Consider the following 20373-nt stretch of genomic DNA (forward strand, 5'->3'; position numbering starts at 1 on the left):
ATGACGTATCGAGGAGTATGTTTAACAGATAGGGAAATTATGTTGTCTAGAGCAGACTTCTGCACTCCGAAGCATATCGACATTAACAGGTGAGGTGTTTTGATCATACCTGCTGCCTGCCTCAAAACCTTCAAATGTGGAGCATTCCCTTCAAGAAATACGCAATACCGCAATGTGGCAAGTGCCTGCTTGTGATAGTAACCGACGAACGGGTCAAAAATCTACCTGTTTCGCACAGCTCTGTGCCAATCCGCACGCACGCACAGCCAGTACGATTCATTCGCATGTCTTTGGCACGTCATGCTCACGGAACGCGGAGCTTCGTTGCAAAACCTAGTAGTCCTGAACGTCACTCCAGACTTCTGCTCGGAACCGTCGATACCACAGCTTACCGTGAATATGGCAATATCTTCTCTGCTCGGCAGCCGCACGGCGCGACTTTGGCGATGATCAGCTGACGGTCGCTGTCCGGAGCGACGAAGCGACTGCGATTGGTCCGGGGATGATGACGTCACCACGCTCTGGAAATGATCAACCCGGTTTACAATTGTTGTCAATGTGTCGCTGGACAGACCGCGCTGGTGACAAGAAAAATGATGTAAAAGAAGTCCGAACGCTTGTTTGTGGACGGTATGCGTGTTGACATGATTTTGAACGTTTTTATTTCAAATAGTCGCTGCTTGAAGGCACAGTTTTTGGCACTGACGGCAAAATTAGGTCAAAATTGCTTACACCAGGATATTTAATGTTTATCCCCACGGTTTGTTCTGGTGAGCCCGGCGTTTCTGGCCCCACGCTAGACGTGTAATCATTAAAAAGGCCAGAGAAACTGGTTTTACGCATCGAAGACCAAATGCAAAACTTCCTAAATTTGTACATCTGACTGTCTCGGCAACGTCGGTAGATGAGTCAATATGCTATCACAAAATGCGTATGTTAAGCAGGTTGCGCAAAAAGGCGTCACCAGAACGTAGCATACACCTGATCATACACCGTAACATACACCTGATCGTTGCATTAACATCAAACATGTATTTTCGGCCTCCAAGCATTACATGTATTTTGACTTTCCCATTGTTTGTGTTTCAGTGCTGTTGCGTTTTAACTCACTGGAAATGTTTCATGAACTAAGTTCGAGCATTGCAGTAAAACAAATGCATTAGAATCGGCCGTGTAAAAACACTGAATGTGTATAAGTTAACACATTGCCGGTCAGGGTTTGTAGGGGACAACCACGGCACTGGAACCCTTTGTCAACCAATTAACCCCATTGACCAGCCAGCCAACCAATCAACCAATCAATCAATCAATCAACAAACCAGTCAGCCAGCCAGCTTGTCAGCCAACCAGCCAGCGAAGGACCTTCGAGGTTCTTTCCGTGGTAGCATGTGAACAAAAAGCTGACTTCACTTAAAGTTTGTGATGTAGTGACAATACCGTGTCCTTCCATCCCGCATTTTCTATCTACGGTTCTCGCAAAAAGATGGATCAGTCAGAGAACGCGTCGGCCAGCCTCGTCAGACCGAGCTTTTTGTGCGGCACCGGAGTAGGCGACGCATTCCACTGTTAGCGCTGTGCAGACGAGGGAAACCAGTACAGGCGGCGGGACGCTGAGCACCAAATCTGTTCCATGAAGTGAGTCCGGCGGCTTACGCATAGGACTTGGCGCAGCGTACTTACCACAAGCACGAACACAGCGACGCAGCACGCACCGTAGGTCATGGTGCCCTCAGCACGTGCCGTCAGCAAGCAGCGGGGTCAGAGTCAGAGCTGCCGCTTAGGGCGTTTCAATCGCCAACTGGACCTGAAGCTCACCGCACTCTTGTTCAGCACCAGGCGTCGGTTCTGGGCCTTGAGAGGGATCGTCGTTCAAGCGCGACAGCGCCGCGCTCTCGGCCCGGTCGTCGGCGCGGGAAGCCAGTCCTCCTCGCCAGAGACACTGACCGGCATTGGTCCGCCCCACGCGCTCTGGTTTGTTCTCGGGACGCTGCTCCACCGACCGGTGTCCAGCTCTCGGTCCCTGGTCTCCTCACCGGTGTCTGGCCCTCGGTCCCTGTTCTTCTGACTGGTGTCCGGCTCTCGGTCCCTGGTCTCCTCACCGGTGTCCAGCTCTCGGTCCCTGTTCTTCTGACCGGTGTCCGGCTCTCGGTCCCTGTTCTTCTGACTGGTGTCCGGCTCTCGGTCCCTGGTCTTCTCACCGGTGTCCGGCTCTCGGTCCCTGGTCTTCTCACCGGTGTCCGGCTCTCGGTCCCTGTTCTTCTGACTGGTGTCCGGCTCTCGGTCCCTGGTCTTCTCACCGGTGTCCGGCTCCCGGTCCCTGGTCTTCTCACCGGTGTCCGGCTCTCGGTCCCTGATCTTCTGACCCGTGTCCGGCTCTTGATCCCTGGTCTTCTCACCAGTGTCTGGCCCTCGGTCCCTGTTCTCCTGACCGGTGTCCGACCCTCGGACCCTGTTTTTCTCACCGGTGTTCGGTCCTCGGCCTCTGGTCTTCTTTCCGGTGTCCGGTCCTCGGTCCCTGGTCTTATCACCGGTGTCCGGCTCTCGGTCCCTGGTCTTCTTGCCGGTGTCCGGCCGTCGGTCCCGGGTTTTCTCACCAGCCTACGGCCTTCAGTAGCTGGTCTTCTCACCGGTGTCCGGCCCTCAGTCCCTGGTTTTCTCACCGGTGTCCGGCCCTCGGCCCTTGGTCTTCTCACCGGTGTTCGGTCCTCGGCCCCTGGTCTTCTCACCGGTGTCCGGCTCTCGGTCCCTGGTCTTCTCACCGGTGTCCGGCTCTCAGTCCCTGGTCTTATCACCGGTGTCTGGCCCTCGGTCCCCGGTCTTCTCACCGGTGTCTGGCCGTCGGTCCCTGTTCTTATCACAGGTGTCTGGCCCTCGGTCCCTGGTCTTCTTACCAGCCTCCGGCCCTCAGTCCATGGTCTTATCACCGGTGTCCGGCCTTCGGTCCCTGGTCTTCTTACCGGTGTCCGGCCCTCGGTCCTTGGTCTTCTCACCGGTGTCCGGCTCTCGGTCCCTGGTCTTCTTATCGATGTCCGGCTCTTGATCCCTGGTCTTCTCACCGGTGTCCGGCCCTCGATCCCTGGTCTTCTCACCGGTGTCCGGCCCTCTGACCCTGATCCTCGGTCAGTTCCGGTCGGTCGCAGAGCGGGTCAGCGTGCGCCGAGCCTGCGCCAGCGTCGCGGGACGCGGTCTCACTCTGCAGTTCTCTCGCCCCTGCACCTGCGGGGCGCTTCCTGGTGACTGCCATATCACACGATGGGGCGGAGCGCGCCGGCGCGGCCCGTCCGACCCAGAACCCGCTAGCGAAAGTCGCGCTTGCAAGAGCGGATAGCGGATACCGAGCGCTGCTTTATTCATGAGGCGCGGCTGGGGCGATTGCAACAAGACACACGGGCTGCGCATAGCCAGCTCTCGGCTCGTGCCGGTTTAAACCGGTTTTGCTCTTCCGCCACCAATCACCTGTCTGTGTCTACTCGCCCAGCGGGGGATTCTGGTGCGCACATGATATTTTATGTGTGGAGTGGGGTATGGCGAAGACCTTATCTATCGGGTGGTACATTGTTCACCTGCTTAGGCTGTCCTATCGCTGAGCTTTTTGAACTAGAGGCGCTGGACGCCTGGCGTCACGTGAACCATGTTTCTCGGCATGTTCGGTGATGAAACTCAGTGATTAATGTCTGGAACTGGCCATGGCCATTGGCTTCGCCGCGTGTCCAAATTCGGAGGGGTATCCTGGTTTTTGGAGCGCTTCTTTTCACGCAACGTGATGAGTGCGGGTAATACGGGATGCCTGGGAATTTGAGGAAGGGAAAGGGATGAGTCCCCCGTACTTTCTGTGGTGAGGCCCGTGATCATCCACATATTTTGCATGCCACCTGTTGTAGTTAAAAGGCCCAACGTCATTCTGCAGATGTATGACCAATAGTAGCATGTGCCACCAAGGCGGACGTCCGGTGTCATTCAACAATATGCCGCCATTCAAAAACATTCACCACCACATCCGCCACACCTCGACGAGGGAGAACCTCTCACGTGTCACCCGCTCTGTTGACTCGAGCGCGCCTGCCCAGGGCCATCGCCTAACTCCGCCCCTGCCCTGCCGCGGCCAGATCCGCCCCCCCCCCCCCCCCTCCCAGCAGACGGCCGATTTGGCGCCGAGCTCCGCAACTCCACCCGCTGCAGGGCGCCCCGCCGAACTGATTGTCGAGGAAAGTGGGCCGCACCCCGCCGCCCAGATGTCAGTAACCCCGCGCGCATATTGCAGTTGGTGCTGGGAGTGGCCACGAGCTGCGCCTGCAGCCGCTTTGTTCGCATGCGCGGTACTCTCGTCACGACGCGAATCTAATTGCGCAGTAAATGCCGCCGCGGTATCAATTACTTTTAGATTTAGTCTCGTAACCTGCTCAGTGCATTGGCGAGGAACATCATTCGCATGGGTAAGACAGTGGTATTAGCCTTATTCCTCGGAGAAAAATCAGGAGAATAAAGATAAAGTTGGGTTGATATTTCGGTAACATGCCTTTATCCTCGAGTCAGAAGTCACTTCTGCTATTGTTTCGATAAGGGCATGTTGCTGAAATATCAATCCAACTTTATCTCAAAACCATGAGCGTAGGAATGGGGGGGGGGCAGGCGGCCATGCCCCCCCCCACTTTTCAAGATGGGGGGCCAGCAATGTTAACTGCCCCCCCCCCCCACTTTTTAGATTAAGGTTGCATTTGACTTACTTTTGCACTACATTAAACATGCATGCCGATTTACCTAGTTCACCAGCCATCTCTCTTAAGATGCGCCATCTTTTCGTTTGCTCATAGGCCATTGCTTTGTGTTACAGACACAAGCCCGACGCCGCACGGCCTGGAGACTGCAACGCCGGGCGTTGAGGCTGTCATTGCTATGACCTGCGAGCACGCATGTTCAACACCATATTGCTTAGTTTTCTTATTAGTTATCAGCCCTGACAGGATCTTTGGCATTTTAAGACGAACATAGGTTAGTCATGCTAATACAAATTAGGAACCTCATTTCATCCACAATCTACAGTCAGGGAGAACCCAATATCTCTGAAGAACACAGAAAAATACGGAACTGGAGTCTATGTGACAACTATTGGACTACATGCGGTGATCAGGGATGTTGCTGCGTCAATGAAGGTTCTTGTGCTGATCCGGGGCTAACTGCGCGGGTCAGAAGGCCTCCCGTGTCAGGGATGGGAACAATGTGATATGAGATATCCTTCTAATGACCTCCGGATCGACCAGGAGATCCCGCCCCGTGCCACCAGAATGATAGCCAGAAGACACTTTGCGATGGGACGGAATGGCCCTTCAGCCCTTGACCGGAATCGGTAAGGTATCCCTGATGTTCTACTCATGAGGCCCCTTGCTCGGAAGGAAGTAGGGGAGAGGCAGGAGAATTGGGACACTTTTGCAACTTCAACTTGGATGAGTCTTTGCAGAAAAAGCATGAAAGCTAGGTAACATTGCACCATACTAATGAATAAATTGGATATTTATTTGCATCATACTTTTAAGTAAGTTTCACTTTGTGGTAGGATACGACACGCGTGGAGCAAAAACAAAGACCTTCATTTACAGGAGAATCGGGACACACGCAGGAGAATCGGGACAAACGTGAATATGAATTGGGACATACTAAGGAGCATTGGGACAACATTTCTACTTGGCTACATGTCTATAATTAACTTGCAACTGGTAAAATGAGTGCACTGCATTGCCATCTACTTGCGTTCAAGAGCTTGTCAGTGGTCGTGGCAACGTTTCCTTCCGCTGAAAATGGTAGCATATCAGATTCATTTATCTCGTGTTAAAACTGAGACACAGCATTTTAGAACGTGAATTCAGGATATGTTTTCCACCTCCAAAAAAACATTCTGTTTTTGCCAGAAGAGCCCCAACAAAGGGAAGGTATTTCTAACATAAGATCCGGCTAGTAGTAATGCCGGCTGTCTACACAACAGCCAGACGACACCGCTACACAACCTGCAGTCGTCATAATCACGTTAAATCATCACAGCCAATGCGCTACTTACGGCACAGCGGATCGCATGACCATCAACCTTGGCAGTCTAGGCACATACTAGGCAACGACAACGGTCGAAAGCTTCCTACACATCGCATAATCACGTATCAGCACAGGCAATTCGATACTTGTAGCACAGCGGATCGTATGACTCACAGTCTCGGCAGTCTAAGCACAAAACAGGCAAAGCAACTGTCACAAAACTTCCTGAACATTGTACTACTCACGTTGAATCTGCAGTCAATGCGTTAATGGCAACACAGCGGATCGCATGACTAACAATATCAGCACCTATCTTAGGTACCCATTTAACAACGTACACGGTCACAAAACTTCCTACACATCGTACCAAGCACGTTAAATCAGTACAGCCAGTGCGATACCCGCGACACAGCGAATCATATCGGATCATAGCGGATAAGCGGATTATCAGTCTCGGCAGACGTCACATACAAACTGTGCCTGCCAGGTTGTTGCGTCGGTACACGGCAAGCACGCCCACTTTTTGCATGTCGTACACTGGAGCCACGATTCACGGCTGAGCCCGTACTGCATCCCACAGTACAGACACGACGCTTTATCGTCAGCCTTTGGCAAGTCCTTTGCACCTCCCAGCTTTCTCTTCTTACCTTTCGTGTTAGCGGTGTTGCTCTTGGCATCGAATAGTCGCTTTGACACACGCTCGTGTCTGGCTTGCGACTTTCGGGTCTTCTTCTCCTCTTCCTCTTTTTTCTTTCCAGCTCTGGTGTACTCTTAGCTATTATGGTCTTTCCTTTTGTCCGCCCTCGACGACTCAGCTCCACTTTGAGTCCTGCGTTAAAAGGTGGAGGACCAGGAAGTGTATGGATACGGTTATGGAACATATGCATAGGCATTGGACAACATGACTCAATGGAGGATCCTTTGGGATACAAAATTGTCCATTAAAAAAACTGTATTTTGACGGAACTACAACATAAGTAACAACCAAAGGAAAGGCGAAAATGAGAGGAAAATCATAATCACGAAAATATAAGACATTTCAGTAATGAACAATGTTTCCTTAAGGATCATATGGGCGATCTGGGGACTGCTTAATGTCACTTTGTCATTGCTGCTTTATCGATTTAAGGAAGAAATTGGGATAAAAATAACTCTTTTTCGGATATCCTCGAAACTCCTGCGGTGAGACAAGGCGGACTGCGGGAGATACTGGGCTGAGTGGGTCACCTCCTTGGACCTCAGCTGGAGCTCGTGACGGCCCAGAAACTGCATCCGGTTTGTTGCTTGCAAATGGTGGCCTTTTCAGCTGCAGGTCAACCGGATCAGTCGGCCTCCTTGACAGGGATGGAGGCTCCGGACTCTCGACGTGGTCCTCTTCGTGCGTTTCCGCTTCGTGTGTGTCATCTTCGTGTGCGCCCGCTGCATGTGTCTTTGCATCGTGTGTGTCCGCTTCCTGTGTGTGTCCGCCTCGTGTATGTCGTCTTCAGCCACCCCGGGCGCTCCTGCAGTCGCTGAGGGAGCTGGTCTGCCGGCCACGTCTGCGGGAAGGAAGTCATCCTTGGTGAAGACTTCGGTGTCCAGTGGCCAGATTTCTGTCTTTCGAAAGCCGGACAAGATGTTGACTGGGATGACCGAACGGATCAGCGCCTGCCCAATGAGCTCCCCCATGTTCAGAAGCTTGATGAACTTACCCGCGTTTTGAAGCATCCAGCTGTCTACCTGCTTGTTGAAGCTTGTCCTCATCGGACCGAAGACGGTGACATCGAGCAGTTGGAGCCTGTGACTCGTGTGAGGAGGTAGAGTCACGATATGGACTCCGTTCTCCTTCGCCAACGTCAACACGTTCAGGATGACATGGCTGACGTGACTGTCGAGCACCAAGACGACTGGCTTGTCCTTGCTTGCCCCCTGTGCTTCACAATGTGCTGCATCACCTTCTCAAAGTTTTCAGGCGTCATCCACTCGCTGCTGTGACACAGCTGCAGCGATCCTTCCAGGGTGCCTTCCATCAGATTCTCCCGAAGAGTCTTCCTTGGGAAGACGTGAACAGGGGAAGGTGTGCCCCAGTGACAGTCACAGTGACACACATCGTGACAAGTTCACCCCTCTCCGCAGAGGTGACCTTCCCGACCTGTTTGTCTCTCTCTCCAGCAATGACTTTTCCGGTATTCCAGTTTTAATAAAAACAGCTATATCAATTTATAGGTATGTATAGTATTATGGACGAGTGACATTAATGGTTCCTGCAGGAGAATTGGGACATCTGCATGACAATAGCGGCGGGTGTCCCGATTCTCCTGCAGCGCACGCTAGCTGCTAGACGAGTTCTCCGCTGTTCGTCAATTGGCTTATACAGTTTTAAATGCAAGCAAGAAAATCAACGTTAATTGAGACTATAATGTGAAATAGTTAAAAGAAAAGATGGCTTGACATGAACAGCACACACAACTTGAAATAACACTCGAAAAGTATAGTTTTTTGGCATCCACCCCGCACAGCGTTCCTGTGTGCCGGAAAAGGACAGTTGATAGTTTCCAGCGTTACTTGATATAAAAAGAAAAAAACATAAAAGTGCAAGTGGTGATCCAGAGCTGCCAATGTCTAAGATATTTGCGTGCCCTATTCTCCTTCGTCCCAATTCTCCCGCCTCTCCCCTTAAGGGTCTCATTATTGTTGAGTAGAGTGGGGCTCTCATTATTGCTGAAAAGCACGGGTCGGAATGAATAAAATAAACGAGCAAGGTTATGCCATGTTTGCCTGAGAACGTTCGTTTTTTCAGAATGTATTATTGAAACAAATTACATCAAAGGGCTTCAACATGCCCGCCCGCAACTTCAAAAGCAAGGACAGGGATGGTTTGGGTTGCAGCTTCTGTAAAACCGAAAAGTTTCGGCCACTGCAAGTGCCACCAGACGGCGGGCGCCGTGTTTATCTGTCTTCTGGACAGATAACTAGCTGCGAAAACACGAAAAATAGATATTTTACCTTTACTCTTCCAGTTCAACCACCAGAGTCCAGCCCCACTTCGCAGTGCTTTAAGGGCCAATTCGTTTTTTTCCATCAGTCTAAAAATTGTACACGTGAACTATGCGCTCAAACTGCCTTCTAAATGTAAGATCTGATGTCATGAAGCGTGCAAGAATACTTTTTCAGAAGCGTCGTCATTTTCGTCCACCCGTTAACCACAACTTAATATTAACTGCTAGGCCGACGCTGCGCGGCCTACGGAGACTGCAACGCCTGGGGGTTGAGGCTTGTGTTTCTAAAATTTTCGAGTGCGCGTGCGCAAAATTACGTCACATAGCTTGTTTTACCAGTGGATTTAATTGTCTAAAGGTAATCATTTCAGAAACGTCATCATTTTCGTGCACCGGTGGGCCACGGCTATATAATAGCTACTGGGCTAACGTTCCGCGGTCTATGGAGATGACAACGCCTGGTGTTAACCATCTACTTTCGCGACGTCAATTTCTGTAGAACCCAGACTAGAATTTTTGACAAAGCTTCTGAATTCCATCGGTTTGGAAAGAGTCAACTAAGCAGAGTAAATTCAGAGCGCCGGTGATTTCTTCCATGCAGTCGTTCAACGCCTGATTTCTCCAGTTTATTGACCTCAAAATACAAACAGAATTGATTGGTACTGGTTACACGGTAAAAGCAACAATAAAACGAAGGAAACCGTAACACTTGTTATCAAGTAAGCTATATCCAGGGATTTGGGGAGGGGGTCACCATAAGATGGGCTTTTGTCAACCTTGTGTTCCACCTCGGCAAGGCTCTGGCTTCGCCCCTGCCTACGCACAAAAGCAGATCAAGTCGTATACGTCGCATGATGGGCAATGAAGTGGCCGTTGGGCCAATTCATACCTAAGGCAGACAGCTTTCCGGAGGCTAGTTTTCTGCAATGGTGTGGTGTGAGCGAAGATAATTCGGAGAAGGATACTGTTGCAGGTGCCCAACACGTGTTTCATACACCATGTAGTAGTAATACTGGTCCAAAAGTATGCAACAAAACAGCTATACGATCAGTTCACAGTCAGTCATGCGGGAAACATCCAGGCCAGGGCAGTGAGCACCGACGGCGGACAGCAGCAGGACCCAGATATGTTCCTTTTCTGGATCCTTAAATCAGACAGATGGGTCTGATTATGTGGCTTGATTCTTAAAAGACAATCTCCAGTTGTATGGCTTTGTCACATTGTTTCTAGCAGTTTCAAGCTCCCGAATTTGTTTCCGCCTAGAATCTGCGACAAGTCTTATCTCTTGTAAAGCAGCCGGCGAAATGAAGGAGCATTAAAACTCTGTCGCACTGTAAGCTATCGATCCACTTTCAAAATTCTCACCGGCCTATATCCAGGCCGTATTTTGGCATCTACATTGTGGAGGCAGGTGCTTCCTTAATGACTCAAAACGCCTACCCGCTCGTGGAATTACGCCTCTCCAGGACGAATTATGCCTCCCCAAGGCAGTGTTAAAATGGATGAATAATCTAGGGAAGCTGAATAGCCTTCTTTGCCAAACGGCAGACGGCAGATGAGTCGAATATGCAATATTGTTCACCAGTGATAAACATCTCTAGATGCACACCTAGCATAGCGGCCATGGTGGCATTTGAATGAAGAGCGATAACAACCTCCATCGCCACCCCCCCCCCCCCCCCCCGGTCATCGGGCTCGCCTCCCAGAAAAAGTTCCTGAAGTACACCCTGAGCTTGGCCCCCCTCCCCCGCTTTTTGAAACGTTCCTACGCCTATGCTAAAAACTACGTAAGTTGTTCGGTTATTAGCGGAGAACATTATTCACACATATAAGACAGCAGTATTAGCCTTATTCCTCGAAAAAAAACAGGAGAATGGAGATAAAGTTAAGTTGGTATTTCGGCAGTATGCCTTTCTCGAAACAATAACGATAGCAGAAGTCTTCTGCTATTGTTTCGAGAAAGGCATGGTGCCGAAATATCAACCTAGCTTTATCTCCATTCGTCTGGTTTTTCCGAGGAATGAGGCTAATCTGTTTTATCTGGCCAACTCATAGGCGTAGGAACGTTTCAAAAAGTGGGGGGCCAAGCTCAGGGTGTACTTCGGGAACTTTTTTCTGGAAAACGAGCACGATGACCGAGGGGGGGGGGAGTAGGGTAAGGATGGAAATTGTTATCGCTCTTTATTCAAATGTCATGGCTGCTACGTTAGCTATGCATCTAGAGCTGCTTATCACTGGTCCGCAATCTTGCCTTTTTGAGTCATTTGTCATTTGGCAAATAAGCCTATCCAGCATCCCTAGATTATTCTCCCATTTTAACATTGTCTTTCCTGGGGAGACGAAATTCCACGAGCGGGTAGGTATTTTGGGTCATTAAGGATGCATTTGCCTCCACAGTGTAGATGCCAAAATACGGCATGGATATAGGCCGGTGATAATTTTGAAAGTGGATCGATGGCTCACAGTGCGCCAGGTTTTTCATGCGCTTTCATTTCGCTGGCTGCTTTTCAAGAACTAAGATTTGTCGCAGCATTTTAGGCGGAAACAAACTCGGGAGCTTGAAACTGCTAGAAACAATGTGACAAAAGCCATAAAACTGGAGATTCTCTTTTAAGAATCAAGCCACATAATGACGCCCATCTGTCATATGTTCCTCATCTAGGCCCTGCTCCTGTCCTCCGTCGGTGGTCACTGCCCTGGCCTGGATGTTTCCCGCATGACTGACTGAACTGATCGTATGGCTGTTTTGTTGCATGCTTTTGGACCAGTATTACTACTACATGATGTATGAAACACGTGTTGGGCACCTGCAACAGTATCTTTCTCCGAACTATCTTTCCTCACACCACACCATCGCAGAAAACTAGCCTCCGGGAAGTTGTCTGCCTTAGGTATGAATTGGCCCAATGGATGCTTCATTGCCAATCATGCAACGTACGCGACTTGATGGTCAATGAGCTGCAGAAATCAGGCGTTGAACGACTGCATGGAAGAAATCACCGACGCTCTTAATCTATAATGGTTAGCTGACTTTTTCTAAAGAGATAAAATTCAGAAGCTTTGTCAATTATTATCTGGGTTTTAAATTGAGGACATCGCGAATGTAGATTGCAAATCGATATGTTTGATCCAAATTTGAAGACGAAAATTTGATTGCAAATTGAGTGGTCAACAATATGTATTAACATGGCCACGCCATGATCGTCTGAAAATGTTCACCATTCAGTCAGAATCGATTAGTGCTACAATTCATGTAACGCGTTTTTTAACATGCTCACTCGCAAATCTTGGCAACCAAAACCTCGACACCAGGCGTTGCAGTCTCCATAGTCAGCGTAGGGTTAGCTCAGTAGCTAGTATTTAGCCGTGGCCCACCGGTGGACGAAAATGATGACGCCTCTAAAATTATTACCTTTGAACACTTAAATCAACTAGTTATACAAGTTATGTGGCGTAATTTTGAGCGTGCACACTCGAAAATCTTAGAAACACAAGCCTCGCCTCCCAGGCGTTGCAGTCTCCGCATGGCGCGCAGCGTCGGTTTAGCAGCTAATATTAAGTTGTGGCCAACGGGTGGACGAAAATGACGACACTTCGGAGAAAGTACCCTTGGACACTTCATGACATCAGATCTTATATTTAGAAGGCAGTCTGAGGGCATATTCTAAGCGTGCAATTTTTAGATTGATGAAAGGAACGGATTGGCCGCTAAAGCACCGCTAAGTGGGGCTGAAATCTGGCGGTTGAACTGGAAGAGTAAAGGTAAAATATCTATTTTTTGTGTTTCCGCAGCTATTTATCTGTCCACAAGATAGATCAACACGGCGCCCGTTGTCTGGTGGCACTTGCAGTGGCCGAAAGTTATCGGTTTTACAGAAGCTGCAATCCAGACCATCCTTGTCATTGCTCTCGAAGTTGCGGGCGGGCATGTTCAAGCCTTTTGATGTAATTTGTTTCAATAACACATTCTGGAAGGAATGAACGTCCTCAGGCAACATGGGATGACCTGGCTCGTTTTAAAAAAAAATTCATTTCGACCCGTGCTTTTCAACAATAATGAGAGCCCCACTCTACTCAACAATGATGAGACCCCTTATTCCTTTCCGGGCAAGGGGCCTCTTGAGTAGATCACCAGGGGTACATTACCGTTTCCGGTCAAGGGCTGAAGGCCCATTCCGTCCCACCACAAAGTGTCTTCTGGCTATTATTTTGGCGGCACGGGGCGGGATCTCCTGGTCGATCCGGAAGTCATTAGAATAATATGCCATATCACATTGTTCCCATCCCTGACATGGGAGGCCTTCTGATCCGCTCAGTTTACTTCGGATCAGCACAGGAACCTTCATCGACGCAAGAACATCCATGATCACCGCAGGCAGTCCGATAGTTTTCACATAGACTCCAGTTCCATGTTTCTCTGTATTCCTCAGAGATATTGAGTTCTCCCTGATTGTAGATTGTAGATGAAATGCGGTTCATAATTTGCATTAACATGGCTAGCCCATGTTCGTCTTAAAATGCTGAAGATCCTGCCAGAGCTGATTACTGACAAGAAAACTACGCAATATGGTTTTGAACATGCGTGCTCGCAAGTCATAGCAATAACAGCCTCAACGTCCGGCGTTGCAGTCTCCAGGCCGTGCGGCGTCGGCTTTGCGGCTGTAACACTAAGTGATGGGCAATGAACAAATGAAAAGGATGACGCATCTTAAGGGAGATGGCTGGTGAACCAGGTAAATCGGCATGCATGCTTAATGCAGTGCAAAAGTAAGCCAAATGCAACCTTAATCTAAAAAGAGGAGGGGGGGGGACAGTTAACATTGCTGCCCGCCCCCACCTTGAAAAGTGGAGGGGCATGGCCCCCCTGCCCCCCTCCCCCCTGTTCATACGCCCATGGGCCAACTATATCTCCATTCTCCTGGTTTTTTTCTCCGAGGAATAAGACTTATATTACTTTCTTATCTAGATTAAGTCTCCTTGTAGCGGTGCGGGCGGCAAACTGCCCAGTATCTTGTCGATGCATTCCACTTTCGGCTCATCAAACACTCCAGCTTCATCAGCGAACACATACCGGCGTCGGGTAAGTATGGTGCAGCCCAACAGGCAGCAACGGACAGGTAGGTAATACTATCACTCAATTTCGTGCTCCTAAAAGGATTTCGCGGTTTTTGGAAGCAGTATTTGCCGCACACCACATGTTTAGACGCGAATGAACAGAATGTTCATTCGCAATCTGCGAACACGATTTCCACTAGTGCCAAGATCGCCCATAACTCACGCAACAAGCATTGCTTAGCGTGTGCTCTGATCCCACAATGCGACGCATTCAAAATGTTGAGGCTAAATGCTTAAAGAAAGAAGATAATAGGGATAAATATAGGGATAGTGATAAACTACAGGATGTATCATCAACCTTTCAAATCTACCCAGCGAATCTCATGGTCATTGTCACAGTAGTTTATTGCAATTCGACCGTGCAGTGGCTACTACAAATTTAGCCAGAGACACATCTGCTCGATGAATTAAACACGAAAAACATGTTCAGGGTCTGGGTCGAATACGACGAGAACTCGTTGCATTCATCATGATTGCGTAGCCAAAATGCGTGTTCCGTGAAAGGAAATGTCCCACATTTTTATGAGGCTCTGACCTGAAATACCCATTTTGAAAATATGCAGTGCACTTTACAGCCCTGCCCTTCTTGAGACCCAAACCCCTCTAGTTGCTGAGCACCATGCCCGTGAAGATGTGCAGAGCATGTCGGGGAGACTATTTCAAGGTCACACAGGCATGCCTGCCGTCATCATAACATTACTAAGATGCTGTCATTCATTGTCGATGCTGCGATCAAGGCCAAAAAATACATATCTGTCGAGCCGCTCACATCTGGCGTTTGTGAGCACGATTTCCAGATGTAATGGCCATCAACTGGCTCTCAATCAATAATGTGCGAGGCACGATGACGTTATCAAGCAATGACGTATCAAAAACCATATTCACCACAAAGACAAATTATGTTTTCTATAGCGACCTTTTCCACTTAAAAGCACACCAACAGTACTAAATGAGCCTTTTGATGGTATATGATGCTTGCTTTAATATATTCAACTATGGAGCATTTTCTTCAAAGATGATGCCGCTTGGAACCGCGAATTCCTCGCGTTCCAAGCGGCATGACACCAGCCCGACACCAGCTGCTAGCCTCCCCGCTAGCCTGACACCAGCTGCCTTCGAGGAGGTTTTGCTTCCAGTGTCCATGGACACATCTGACGGGCGGGACGTGCCACGGGGGCTGACGGGCCGACATGGGGTGGCCTCGGCCTCAGCGGGCGCCGACCGCTGGTGCGGCCGACCCCAACCGCGAGGCGTCACCCAAGAGACGCAGAAGGCTCGGCAAAAAGCGCCGGCTCGACCCGTGCAGATCACATTCTTGCTCGAGGTGGGCCTCCTGGTGGTTGACACCAGTTGGCATTTCGCCATGTTGTGACGCCGCAGGGGTTTGCTGCGAGCCCTCGGTGTGTTGGCATTCTCCCAGGTCCGACGGGCTTCGTCGCGCCTGTCCGCCTTCGGCGTCAGCCCCGGTCGTCACGTCAGCCCCGGGTCGTCACGCCGCCGCGGGTCGTCACGTCAGCCCCGGGTCGTCACGTCAGCTCCGGGTCGTCGCGCCGCCACGGACACGCCGCTCGGCGCCGCGTCACCGTCACGAGCGGGCCGTACTCGTCGATCATGGTCTCCACGACCGGCCACGACTGGCCACCAGCTTCTCGTTTGTCGCTGTAAGACTGCTGGCGCGTCTCAGAACGGTCACCAGCTGACAGGAGAAGCAGGCAGATGGGTGCCAGTCCGCACGCGTCCAGTCCCTCCCCGGATGCGGACTGCGGCTCTGAGGACCGGCTGGTGGTGGGCGGCGGGATCTGGGAGTCGGAGACGGATTCGGGTGAATCGGTCGGGTGGGCTAAGACCAATCTAAAAGTAAAACAAAAGAAGTAGGATGCAGTGGTGAAATGGGATAAAAGTAGAACGTAATGGTGGATTGGAAAAAGTCTACCGGTACAAAAGTCGCCTCTAAAAAAGCTAAGGCTAAAAGATGACAGAGACAACAATGAAATAGAAAACAAAGTGGGAGGATAAAAATAAGAAAAAGGCGGAAGTCTCCACAGAGACAAAAACCAAATGTGAAAATCGGAGGACGAGAACTCAAAAGAGATAACAGCGGACAGGGCTAAAATTATAATCTAGCATAGGTCGAAGGACAAAATGTGGAGATGGATCAAAGTCGGTGGGGATTAAAAATGACAGGGATAGAAGTCCGATTGAAAAACAACCGAAATGAAACAAAGTCGACAAGGATGAAAGTTCACGGTAAAAGCAGGTGACCAAGAAGTAAACAAGCGGGTAATCAAAAGGACAATAAGAATCAGCAAAGAAGGGTATCCAGGATTTGACGCCTGATATGAAAGCGCGCTTTAATCTACACCCAGATATCACCATGGATCCCATGAGTTTAGCTACTTTACATTCCTAGGTTTTGCAACCAACACTCACTCGGTGATCTCTGCCGGCGACAGGCAGCCTTGGCAACCGCTACCGGCGACAGGCAACCTTAGCAACTGCTAACGGCGGCAGGCGGCCTTGGCAACCGCCACTGGCGGCAAGCAGCCTCAGCGCCCCCAGACCAAACTATGCGCAACGCGTTTTGGGGCTATCAAGTGGCCGGTTACTGTGAGCACCCTGCTAACCTTCCCTACGCTCCTGGAAATTCCTTTTCGAGCTATTGCTTTTCTGGGACGGTCGCAACCGATAGAGTGGGCTGGATCCCGGGAAAGTTGAGGGAAGGGAAGGGATGGCGTCATCTGTCCTTTCTGTGGCGGGACCAGAACTACGGGACGGGGGATGTAGTAGTAGTAGAAATAGTAGAAGATCTAGATGTAGTAGCAGCAGTAGTAGCAGCAGTACTGGTGGTAGAAGTAGTAGTGGTAGTAGTAGTAGTAGTAGTAGTGGTAGTAGTAGGAAGTGGCAGGCGCCCGCCGCCGGAGGCGACACACAGCAGCGACGCCTGTCGTGAATCACACCTTTTCTTTAGTCCTTGCACTGAGCAGAAACGTGCCTGGTCTCCAATGCTGGTTCCCGGTTTTCAATGCCCCTTGAAAACGAGATCTTGGATTATGGCTCCGGCTTTGTTATAAGCCCCACCTTCTCTTCTATAAGCCCCACCTCCCTACTACTATAAACCAGATCCCTGTGCATGCCCTTCTCCCTGAAGGCTTTTTGTCCTTCGACTTTTGCAATAAAGCTTGTGTTCCTTTTGACTATTTGTCATTCGATTTGCTTTCACGTGTCGACTGCTATCTCTGACTGTATCTATCCGTTTTCACTTTTTATCTGTCGGCTCCTTTCCAATGTGAATTTTTCCCAACTCGACGTAAACCGATTCGACTTTTGGGTCTGTCGACATTTGTCTTTTTTCTTTCTTTTTTTCGTTTCGTTCGCCTTTTTTTCGTAGCATTTTTTATTATCTGTTTTTTTGATTGTCATTATGGTTATCGTGTGAAGAGGTGCGAGCTCCTACGCAAGTTGCGTAAGGTCCAGATCATTCAGGATATGCTAGAAGTCTCGCGCTCTCGGCTGCCGTACCTCAGCACGATGCTGTTGAAGTAAAACACAACGAAAGTTATTCATTGCATTAGCGAGGAACATTATTCGGGCTGATAAGACAGTAGTATTGGCCTTATTCCCCGAAGAAAAACCTGGATAGTGGAGGCATACTTGGGTTCATATTTCAGCAACATGCCGTTATCGAAACAATAGCAGAAGTGGTTTTTGTCCGAGAAATAAGGCTAATATTACTGTCCTATCAATGTAAGACACAACGACGAGTAGTCTGACAACGAAGGCTGCGTCTGCCAGCTGGTGTTCTATCATCCCCAGCGCATTTGGTGTGAGCGTGGGGGAGCCCTGTAGATGACCACAAGCAGCACAGATGACCCCACTACCTTGAACTAATCATGTAGTTATTTTGAGGTTGCGACTAAGTTGAAATGACAGCAACCTTTATGTGAGTAAGGTTACCAGTTTAAGTAGTTACGTTAGTTAAAGTAACTCACTATTTCTTACATTTCGCTTCTTCACCTTTTGAATACATTTCTCACTTCAATGATGCTTCTTGCACTATTTTGTACATCCCTTCATCTCGCCGACAGCGTCACGAACCATCGGAGTGCATGCGCCTGTGGATGCGGAAATAAATTACCTTGCGGCTTCGGCCGGGCAGACTCAGCCAGGAGCTGACGGCGGATTAAGCAGATGTTGGGGTCTGACGGTGCAAAGCAGGCTATCTGGAGATCACCTGCAGCGTGCGATGATATCGGCTTCGGACAGTCGTCGTCTGGCGTGGCCGCCACTCCGGCGCCGTCGAAAACTGACGGGGCTTCCCGCGACCGCAAAACAACGCCAGCGAGACGGAATGCATCCCTCGAGCACCAAAATGGGATCCGCTTAATCGCGTGTATGGGCAGCTAAGCTCCAGTTAAGTACCTCATCGTGACGACAGAGACAGCTGAGCAGGAACGTCGCGCCGAAAGGCTTCGTTTTTCATGGCCAGCCGGCGCAGATGCCTGCACTAAACATTTGTTTCCTCTTTGATGGAGGGTGGTCTTACGACTCGCGTGTGAGGGGTGCACAGACGTGTTTCACCGCCCACCGCGTGGTAGCCTCCTTACATTTACCTTTACCACAGGAGTAACCCGCCTACCCCCCCCCCCCCCCCCCCCACCCCGCCGTGGTCGGGTAACACCCTCCATGATGTACGTCGTCGGAAGGTTGACCCATTTTGTTCCCTATCCGCTAGGTGGTAACCACCGAAGCCGACCATCCACCGGGTGGTAAAACCATTGGCATATACTATCGCCCCGAGAAATAGCCCCTTCATCAACCTCAAAAGGACGAGAGACATCTCTGATGTTATCCTTTCAGTGAGGGTCGACCCTATTGGTTCACTTTTCACCCGAGGGGGGCCACGGCGGCCGATCTTCCACCATGTGGTAATTTCACAGATGTTTTATGGCTACCTACAGGGCGGTTACCGCGTTTTATTTGTCATCACTCGTGAAGTCATTTGAACCGCACGGACATAAAAAGTGCCAGCGACGAACAGCGCCACTGCCTGTCATTAATATTAGCACTTCACCACGTGTGGGAAAAGCCCGCATCCAACACAAGCTGACAGAAACGTACCGTACCACTTAGGACATCTTATCTTTAAGCAAAAGTGCACTACTGCTGCTGCATGCTAGAACAGACTTGGTGCTGCACGCACGCACTGCGGAATATTGGGGCATTTGCCACAGCAGGCGGCCCTCTCGCGGGCTGAGGGCGCGGCTGAGACTGCGACGGCGTGCAGGTGAGCTGGCCGGCGCCTGGAGGCAGCAGCCGCGGCGCAGGTGAGCTGGCCGGCGCCTGGAGACAATAGCCGTGGCGCAGGTGAGCTGGCCGGCGCCCGGAGACAGCAGAAGCGGCGCAGGTGAGCTGGCCGGCGCCTGGAGACAACAGCCGTGGCACAGGTGAGCTGGCCGGCGCCTGGAGATAATAGCCGCGGCGCAGGTGAGCTGGCCGGCGCCTGGATATAGCAGCCGTGGCGCAGGTGAGCTGGCCGGCGCCTGGAGACAGTAGCCGTGGCACAGGTGAGCTGGCCGGCGCCTGGAGACAATAGCCGTGGCGCAGGTGAGCTGGCCGGCGCCTGGAGACAATAGCCGTGGCACAGGTGAGCTGGCCGGCGCCTGGAGACAATAGCCGTGGCACAGGTGAGCTGGCCGGCGCCTGGAGACAATAGCCGTGGCGCAGGTGAGCTGGCCGGCGCCTGGAGACAATAGCCGTGGCACAGGTGAGCTGGCCGGCGCCTGGAGACAATAGCCGTGGCACAGGTGAGCTGGCCGGCGCCTGGAGATAGCACCCGCGGCGCCCGCCGGTATTGTGTATGGCTTTCCACGCTGCACCGCAGCGGTGACCGGTCGTGTCGAACATCCCACCGCATGTTTCGCGGCGCAGTTATCTAACGCCCCATGCCAGTTTGTTTGCAGAGCTACTGCTGCGGCGTCATAGCACCTGCCTAACGCCAAACGCAGCTGGCGTCGCGCCTTCGTTACGGCGGACTAACGTGGCGCGCGTGCACACCCAACCTCCTCCAGCCAGCACAACTCGCTGGCGACGGCTGTGCGACGAGTGTGGCGGGCAGCGAAAGGCGGTGCCCGGAACGACCGCCAGTTCATCCAGTATTTGGGTAATATTAGCTGAGTGATATCCAGCACAACCATGCCAGGATGACAGCCGGATTTCCGTAGCAATGCTGTGTTTCTGCGTGCGCACTGAGCGCTGCCTG

The 20373-nt window shown here is 50.9% G+C and overlaps 1 protein-coding gene across 1 annotated transcript in view; it reads right to left on the reverse strand.

The window, feature by feature from the left end:
• LOC119113433 (U1 small nuclear ribonucleoprotein 70 kDa-like) overlaps positions 1-20373 on the reverse strand; it is a 137091-nt gene that overhangs the window by 3358 nt on the left and 113360 nt on the right. Inside the window, exons 3-4 of the mRNA XM_037237746.1 lie at positions 2958-3109; positions 1945-2402 (exon numbers count right to left, since the gene is read on the reverse strand). Of these exons, the coding sequence (XP_037093641.1) occupies positions 1945-2402; positions 2958-3109 (610 nt within the window). The remainder of the gene's footprint in view (positions 1-1944; positions 2403-2957; positions 3110-20373) is intronic.

The sequence above is a fragment of the Pollicipes pollicipes genome, unplaced genomic scaffold (genome assembly GCF_011947565.3).
Source record: "Pollicipes pollicipes isolate AB1234 unplaced genomic scaffold, Ppol_2.1 Scaffold_7262;HRSCAF=8765_pilon_pilon_pilon, whole genome shotgun sequence".
Taxonomy (NCBI): domain Eukaryota; kingdom Metazoa; phylum Arthropoda; class Thecostraca; order Pollicipedomorpha; family Pollicipedidae; genus Pollicipes; species Pollicipes pollicipes.